This window comes from Nicotiana attenuata, chromosome 12 (genome assembly GCF_001879085.1).
Source record: "Nicotiana attenuata strain UT chromosome 12, NIATTr2, whole genome shotgun sequence".
Classification (NCBI taxonomy): Eukaryota; Viridiplantae; Streptophyta; class Magnoliopsida; order Solanales; family Solanaceae; genus Nicotiana; species Nicotiana attenuata.
The window spans coordinates 33,312,765-33,321,721 of NC_032000.1; the positions used below are offsets into that span (position 1 = coordinate 33,312,765).

An 8,957-nucleotide genomic window follows, 5' to 3' on the forward strand; every position below is an offset into this window, starting at 1 on the left:
AGAGGAGATTCAGCCGGAACTTGATCGGCTAAAACTGCTCCAAAATAACAACCCGATGATTGAGGGATTTCCCTACTTTGCGCAACCTCATTATTGTGAAGTCTTCTCCTGACGTACATTTCCAACAGTTTATCACAATAAATCTCAGTATTCATCCGGAGTCCCCAAAAAATGCTCTCAGAGTTTCATCATCTTCGATGTTAAACTTAGCATAACAAGCAACCCCTTGCGGAGCCAACTGAATACGGATATCTTCCGGTTATTTTAAGATTCACCGAACGTTTGCTCACACTCATTTTTTTACATATCAACGATACCAATTTATCGTACTCCTAGTTGTAAGTGGCAAACTTAACATAGACTGTAGAGATAAACTATAGCTTACTGAGTTATTCGCCACCACAACCTCACCCCTACAATATAATGAAACCTAATTATTCGCTCTTCAGACATTATGACAAAATACAAAACAACTTAACAAAGAAAAATTTCGGAAGACTTTGGAAAATGTTTATGAATGGATTTTTACAAAATCCTTCACCTCTTTAAATGAGGAAGAAAACCAGTCCGGGGGGTCGGTTCAATTATTTGAGGTATAGCGTCTTAGCTTAAAACGCTATACCAATATGCATGCACTATTGTTATGGTCAGTTAAACATAGAAGAATTATTTGTGGGTCCACTTATATGTATATGGTTTTAGTGAAGAACGCTATATATATAGCGCCTTTTTGAAGAACGCTATACTTAACTGGCAAACTGCCGTTAAATATAGCGTCTTTCAAAAAAAGCACCATATATATTTTGGTTACTAAGTTTTTTTTTCACATTTTTAATTCTTTGAGTCCAAAGAAACCACATTTTGGTTCCGGACTAGGCTTCAATACTCCTGTGCAGAACCTCTTGATGTGTAAGATGCCAGAGCATGTGCTGGCTCTGGCATTAGATTCAGTGAGAGTTACATAGCAACAGGGTCATTAGATTCAGCAATAAAGTGGATCTTTTGCAAAAAATAATTATCCACTATTTATCAACATATAACATAGCTTGCCTTTATCCATATATATACGAGCACATCAAAGAACCATAGGGTTCCTTCAGGGTGGAAGTAATATGGATAAAGTCAGCTGAATAAGAGCGATAGTTATATCACTATAAACCCAGACAAAAACAGGCGATTTGTGCAGAATTTCAATTTCAGTTCTCGGAAAAGAACGGTTTGAAACTACACGTGAGATGCACTGTCGCATGAATAAACGAAGCCCTGTAGTATAGGAGGAGCTGTTTTGCAGTTGTATCTTTGGACCTTCACGGACTCAATAATGGAGGAATAATATGCCAATTGTTCTTAGCTAGGATAAGCATTGGAAGAGAAATTTCTCCCATAGCCGGAAAGCTAAGTTTACTCCGACATGGCAGTTTAGGTGCCGCACCCGGTGTTGACACGATACTAGTATGGGTGTGGGTATGGATCTGTACCGGATTGATCAAATATTTTGGGTACTTTAACCCACGACGGACAAAAATATTCGAGACGGATACAATTTGATGCCCAAAATCAGAAACCAAAAATAGGGTCAAATTTGAAGAAAATAGTATACTTTATCTAGGAAATCAACGCCATTTACTTATCTACAACTTGAGAATCAAAAAAAGATCTACACTTTACAAGCTATACGTAAGTATTCCACAAAATTTCTCATAATTTAGAGATATTTTAAAAACTTTATTTTTTTGAATTATTTTTTAGCTGGATCCGTGCACCCGTAAACTAGAATTCGTATCCCTGAATTTTAGAATTTACATTTCGAAGAATACGACCTCTAAATGCACACCCGTGTCGGATACCCGCAGCCGCATCCGAGCAACTTAGCCTGAAAAGCAAACTACATGTTCACTTCAAAACTATCCTTCTCTAGTTCACATGCAGAGAGTCAAAATAATCATTGATTGGTAGAGCCCTTAGCATAGTACAATGAAAAGTTACCCCTTGACACCTTTTCCAACGAGACAAGATCAGAAAACACAATAAATGGTGAGGGTCCAAAATCCAATGTTGTGCCTCTCTTTTCCTTCTTCGCACATATGCTGGAGAACTACAGTGGTTATTACCCCCCCCCCCCCCCCCCAGCCCAGCATCCACAAATATCCCAACTCATAAACCAAATTACTAATGCAAGCATTAGCTATGCAATATTAATACCTTGTTTGCTACATTTTGTCAACCTGTGTATAACTAATACTTGTATTATTATACATCATACTTGGTATTATCCTACGCATAAGTAATGCATAGAAAACCATGACATTAGTAATACCAAGGCTATTAATGCATGCATTAGTATGGTTAAAGACAAAATTGTCCTTAAAGTCCCTTAGAGCTAGAGAATATGGAGGGCATTTTTGTAACAACTACTTTTCTTAAAAATTATGCAATGCATTATAATTTTAATACACCACACCAAACAGTAGATAAGAAAAAATATCTACATAACTAATGCTTGCATTACTAACCCATGCATTACTAATACACTTTATTCCGCACTATTCTTATACACCCAACGACCCCTAAAAGCATTACAGCAATTACATAGTTACATTTTATATAGCAATGTTTGTCTAGGCACAACGTTTAACAAAGAGAATATAGGTCATATAGAGCAAAATGAGGGGGGGGGGGGGGGGGGGTTAAGAGAGTTTCCAAATATACTTTTTGAAATGGATCAAATATATTTGGAATCTCTTTAAATAAATGTATAATTCGTTTTAGAATAGACTAAAAAGGAAAGAGTAACATATAAAAATGGAACAAACAGAGTATTCACTTTCTTAAACATGTTGAAATCCATACAAGGCAAAACATAGGCTACATTTTACTACTACTTTCTCCTAATATCATTTCAACATTTCCTCACATGAAGACCAAACTGATACAAGGAATTGAAAGGGGATTGTTACATAGGTCTGTTGTAATACAATCTGACAATTTCTTTTCATTTGGAAAGTGCATCCAACTAGAAGAGTGAGTGGAAATTCAATTATATACTAACAAAAGAGCTATGCTCTTAACAAAATTGAAAGCAACTAAATATGACAACAATAAGAGCTACTCTACAAAAAACCTAAACCGAGTGCTGAATTTGCACAAGTGAATTGTATGTACATTCGCCAGCTCCAAAATGAATGGTAGAAGAAACTAGGGAATTGGAATTTGACCTTTCAGCCCAGTCGCCCGGGCTACTCCTCCTCATCAACTTCTTTCTTCCTCAACAAAGATCGGTTGGTTTGAACAGTGCTTTCATATCCGCTGCTATCACCTGATTCAATTAAGCGCTTGTCCATTACCCTCTCTTTCATTCCATCATGATGTGAACGTCCATGTTCTCTTCCAGTTCTTCGATCCTGTATGAATCACACAGTTAAGGGAGGGAAGCAATGTACTATCATATGATGATTGATAGAAAACTGATAACGTGATTTAAGTACTACTTAACAAAGCTTCCTGGCAAAAGTTTTGACTAGTGTTAGTTCATAATAATAAACTTGATATCAGATGTTTGATCAGATTTCTACAATTAGTTTTTAAGACAATCAACGTGATTAGGAGTACTAGAAAATAAGAGGGAGATTCATTCAAGTTTTCACTGTCCACATGACCCGTTACTGAATCTGCGGGGTAACAAGCATCGTCTAATAGAGGAGAATGTGGCATGCATTGAATGCTCATTCAGAAACACCTTCATCACATCACAGATAAGTAAACACTCTAAAGCAACCACAATTGCACCATACTTGAGTGATTATTAGACTCAATTCAGTTCATTCCGTCTCCCGGAGGATATGTTCTTCACAGTTCCTTCACTTAATAAATAAGAGAGAAGAAGTTGCATTCCTCTATAAGGAAAGAAGGTTTCCATACATCAAGTTAGCAAGATACCAGGAACTAAAATACATGTTCAGCTGTCATGACTAGTAATATATGATATTCAGTTTAAGGGCATGCAGTTCTAAGAGGAAAAGCTCAAGCTTACATCGCGGAAGGGAAAATCATCAGCTTCAAGCATGTGTATCACATGCCCCATCTTTGGCCTCTTCTGAGCATTGGGGTCTACACAGCGTAATGCTACCAAAAGGGCACGTTTCAATGCTCTTGAAGATGGCTTCTCACGCAACTTAGGATCCAGAACACCTTCGGAATTCCGGTTAGAAACCATTGTCTTAAGCCACTCAACCAGATTTACCTGAGAGTTAGATCCACTACAAAAGTCAGAACAAGATGCAAGATTAAAGAGGTTTCTTAAAACAAGACGGCCATTTAGATAATCGGAACAAACCTCTCCAGGAGCACGGCTATAATCCACAGGATTCCTTCCAGAAATAATCTCCATAACAAGAATTCCAAAACTATAAACATCACTCCTGTCATTCAACATGCCAGTGCTAGCATATTCTGGAGCAACGTAGCTGATAAGAGAAACAAGAACATTGGCAAATCAATTTACACGGTTACCCCCAAAAACTAGAAGTGCAGTAAATGCTAGTGGATTTGAGACGTCCAGCACTAACCCGAAAGTTCCCATAACCCGGGTAGTTATGTAGCTCCTCTCTGAGCCCAAAAGCTTAGCTAAACCAAAATCAGATACTTTTGAATTCCACTGCTTATCAAGCAAAATATTGCTTGACTTGATGTCACGATGAACAACTTTGGGTTCGAGGCCCTCATGCAGATAGGTCAACCTGCATTCATTGTCACGCTTTAGTTTTTCATTTAACACAATCCAAATAACAATGACTGCCCAAAATGAAAAAGCTAGAAGTTTAAATATCCCAAACAAACGGAGCTGAACTTATACCCTTTTGCTGCTCCAAGAATAATATTCATCCGAATTTCCCATGTAAGAGGGCTGTATGGCCCTACATCTCCATGGAGCCATTGCTCTAAGTTCCCATTATCCACATACTCATACACAAGCATCCTGAAAATAGCATAGAATCATCTTGAATAATCCCAATACTAAAATCAGCAGATCTGTAGGTCCAAATAATCCTTATAGGCTACAAGCACACAAATGTAACAGTAATTGATCAAATCAAATTGCAGACTGCTGAAACTGAAATACCTGTGAGCTCCCTCAGCACAGTAACCAAGTAACCTCACCAAATTCTTGTGCCGAACTCGACCAATTGCTTCCACTTCAACCTTAAATTCCCTCTCTGCCTGTCCCCTGAAAAGAATATCACATGAAAAACCTAAAGAACAAACAGAAACTTGTTCCTCACCAAATAAGTACCCATCAAACTTCAGCTTGCATTTAACTAATCAAGGACCAAAAAACAATGGCAGATCTACCCCTTCGCAGCTAGTTCAATCGAATCCACTACTTTCAGCTCAGATCATGTACATTTGCAAACTTTTAAAAATGTATATTTACATAATAAACTACACTCTAAACTTACTAACTCTAAATTGCAATTTAACTCATGAGAAAGGACGCAGACATAAGTGCCAGGAGTATGTGACATGCCTAAACATGTTAGCATCTACTTTCTCTAGTTAAGTGATACTCTTTTCTTTTTAGTCTTCCCAAAAAACATCTTTCTATATTTAGAAACAAGTTAACTTAAAACTTCACATTTTACGCTTATTGAGTAGCCATTGAAATGTCTATAGATTGTTCTAGACCACAAATTTCAGTTTCTTTCTTGAACTCGGTGCCTAGTCAAACATCTTCACATAAAGTGGGATGGAGGGAGTAGATATAAGCAATTGCACTATGCATACACAAATAAATAAGCACAAAGCAAACAAATTTTTATCAGTAGCATACGGTATAAAAGCAAACAACTTTGAATGCCTTTTACCTGTTGTTAAGCAAATTCTTAACAGCAACACTACTATTATCTTCCATAACTCCACGGTACACAATGCCATACCCACCCTCCCCAATCACATTCTCATGAGCAAAAAAATTAGTTGCAATCTCAAGCTCCCTCAGAGTGTACCAATGACCCCACCCTAAATGCGAAACCTCAGGCGCGGCAATGCTTCCCTGCTCACCCGAACGCACCTCCCCGCTTCCCTGACCCGACCCTCCACCCGACCCGACCCGATCCGGGAACTTCACTAAATGACCCTTCCCATTCCCACTCCCAATCTCAATTTGGATTCTTTGTTGATACCCACCACCACCTGAGTTGTTTAGGGGTTCTTTCTCAGGTTCCGGAAGTGGGTCCGGTTTTTGGGGTAGAGTCCGAGATGGGTCGACCCGGATCTCTTTGATTTCGGTAGAGATGTTTGGTGGGATTTGGGGGTTTGTAGAATTACGCTTTGAAGTGTACCAAAGGGAGATGAGGAAGAGGAGAAGTACAATTGCAGCTCCAACGATAATACCAACAACTACCCATAAGTGTAGACCGAATATTGAAGTCTTCTTTGAGAGCTCATCATTTAAGAAAGCTGACATTTTTTTTTCTTATTCTTCTACTACTGAGAAGAATCTTGGTTAGCTGAAATTGGAATACATGAACACTAAGAAGTGTTAAAGACAGAGAGAGGAAGTACAGCGTAAGGTTTAGTGACAGTATATGGATGGTAGTATGGTCCAATAGGGTGGGTGTGGGGATAGTACAGAGTACAGACAGTGGGATGTTAGAGGAGCTGTGGGTGAGTGGGTTTTGGACCAGAGGAGGGAGAGAGGAGGGGGGGCGGGGGGGGGGGGGGGGGGTAGCAGCTGTAATGATGGGACTGCTAAAAGGGGAAGATTTGTTTAAGCCTGCTCAAGGAGGGAATGGTCAAAATTAGAAGGATTAAAATAGATTCCCGACAGCAGTCTTGGTTTAACTGGTAAAGTTGCTGCTATATGACTAATAAGTCATAATTTTAAGTGGTAAAAATAACGTATTGCAGAAATGCACGCTAAAGCTACATACAATAAATCATTATGATCCAACTCTTCCCTAGATCCGCTGTCTTTTTATAATAGATTCAAAACTACTTCCTCCGTTTATGTATTTTACTTTTAATTTTTGTGGTCTAAAATTTATTTATATGGTTATAAATTATTTCATTAAAAATAAAAGTAAAAAGTATAAACTTAAATTATTTCAAATATAGAGTTGTACGATTTTTTGGGACATATTAAAAAGAAAAGTACATCGCATATGTTGGAATAAAAGAATACCATTTTTAATTTTTACTAAGTTTTAATATTATTAATTCATTTTTTCTAAGTGACACTCCCTTAAATGACAGGAGCAGCATACTTAGAGAAAAAGATAAAACTCCAGTAATATTTTAGATATTCGTACGGACTTCTAATTTAAAATCATAATATTCAAAAATCTTATTTATAATTTTAAACTTTACAACGATCAAACTAATAGTCTGTTTGGCCAAGCTTTTTTTTTGGTCAAAAGTGTTTTTTTTTTTTTGCCAAAAGCACTTTTGGCCAAAAATTGAGGTGTTTGGCCAAGCTTTTGGAAGGGAAAAAAGTGCTTTTGAGGAGAAGCAGAAGCAGTTTTGGAGGAGCAGAAAAAGTAGCTTCTCTCCAAAAGCACTTTTGAGAAAAATACACTTAGAAGTAGTTTTTTAAAGCTTGGTCAAACACTAATTGCTGCTCAGAAGTGCTTTTCAAACTAATTAGCCAAACACAAACTGCTTCTCACCAAAAGTATTTTTGAAAAAAGCACTTCTCAAAATAAGCTGATTTTTGCAGCTTAGCCAAATGGACTATAAGACATAAATGAAGCGGATGATGTGATAAATTGAGTTGCATCTAGATGTTTTGTCTGTAAACAAATCAGTGGGATCTTGCCTACGACACCGACACAATTCGCTCAAAAATTACTTGTGACGACGACTCAAACTCAATCCTTACAACTCAACGATGCAATGCAGGTGTTAAATGGATGTTACTTAAGGTAAGGTGTTATCTACTGTCTCTTTATATTTTGTCATAGTATGATTTAGCGCCAAGTATAATAAATAAATAAATAAATTTAAAACTTATGTTTTGTATTATTTTATAAAATTTGTGAGGTTATAAAAATTTTGAAACTTCTGATTGTTACCCATCATAGCATATGTATGAGTATGATTATAAAAGCTTTTAAATTGTGATATTATTTTTTGAATGGACTAATAAGAAAATAGTACATCAAACAAAGAAAATGGAGTGAGTACTTATTTGCAGAGATCAAAATGGTTTGATCAATCGATCATAATTCCGGCCAGTCTAATTAGGGGTGGGCATTCGGTACTTCGGTACGGTATTTATGAATTACCGTTCGGTATATCAATTCTGTATACGAAATACCGTACCCAAGTAGTTCGGTACAGTTCGGTATTTTCTTATTTGGTTCGGTATGATTCAGCACGATTTCGGTATCGCAACGTCCCTATCTAACGTGACAAGAAGTGGCACTGGCCATTGGAAACTGCATATATATAGTCGGAAAAACTTACACTACACATTATGCATCTACATCTATGAATCCTTTGCTACGAATAAAAAAAGCGTGGTTATTACCTAACAATAGCAATAAAAATTGAAATTTCGTGGCTGTTCACAATTTGGTGAAATTTCTTAGCTACAAAAAGTAAATTGGCAAAGCTAATTCCTACTTTTTGCTATAGTTGGTTAGTATCGTGTCAATAACTGCGAAAATAGCTACACATTTACTGCTACGTTATAAATTTTTAACTAATTGTTAGTTTTTGCCAAGTATTTAATTTATGTAGCAACAATAAATTTTTAGCCACAATAAATTATGTCAAATAAAATATCGAATATCTTTGCTTCAAGTTATAAAAATCGTGGCAATAATTGGCTCAATAACTACGATGAATATCATGGCAAAATAATATAGCCACGAATTTATATAGCTACAATAAATATTGTAGCTAATTCTAAGTTTTCCTATGCATTTGAAGTCATTGTAGCCACGAATTTATATAGC

At 36.8% G+C, this 8,957-nt stretch overlaps 1 protein-coding gene across 1 annotated transcript; it reads right to left on the reverse strand.

Moving 5' to 3' along the window:
- On the reverse strand, window positions 2,798-6,748 carry LOC109235541 (probable serine/threonine-protein kinase At1g01540). Its single transcript, XM_019401696.1, has 7 exons — window positions 5,862-6,748; window positions 5,120-5,224; window positions 4,853-4,975; window positions 4,566-4,736; window positions 4,334-4,463; window positions 4,031-4,240; window positions 2,798-3,401 (listed from the first exon to the last, which is right to left on the reverse strand). The coding sequence occupies exons 1-7, from the start codon at window positions 6,461-6,463 to the stop codon at window positions 3,237-3,239; spliced, it is 1,506 nt and encodes a 501-aa protein (XP_019257241.1). The 5' UTR covers window positions 6,464-6,748; the 3' UTR covers window positions 2,798-3,236.

Bases quoted from the DNA above. Each gene is read 5' to 3' on its own strand.
- LOC109235541 (XM_019401696.1), bottom strand. From the start codon at position 6,463: ATGTCAGCTTTCTTAAATGATGAGCTCTCAAAGAAGACTTCAATATTC. The intron at 5,225-5,861 runs GTAAAAGGCATT...TATTCTTTTCAG, and splicing joins AAGAATTTGCTTAACAACAG to GGGACAGGCAGAGAGGGAAT. The intron at 4,976-5,119 runs GTATTTCAGTTT...TGCTATTTTCAG, and splicing joins TGTGCTGAGGGAGCTCACAG to GATGCTTGTGTATGAGTATG.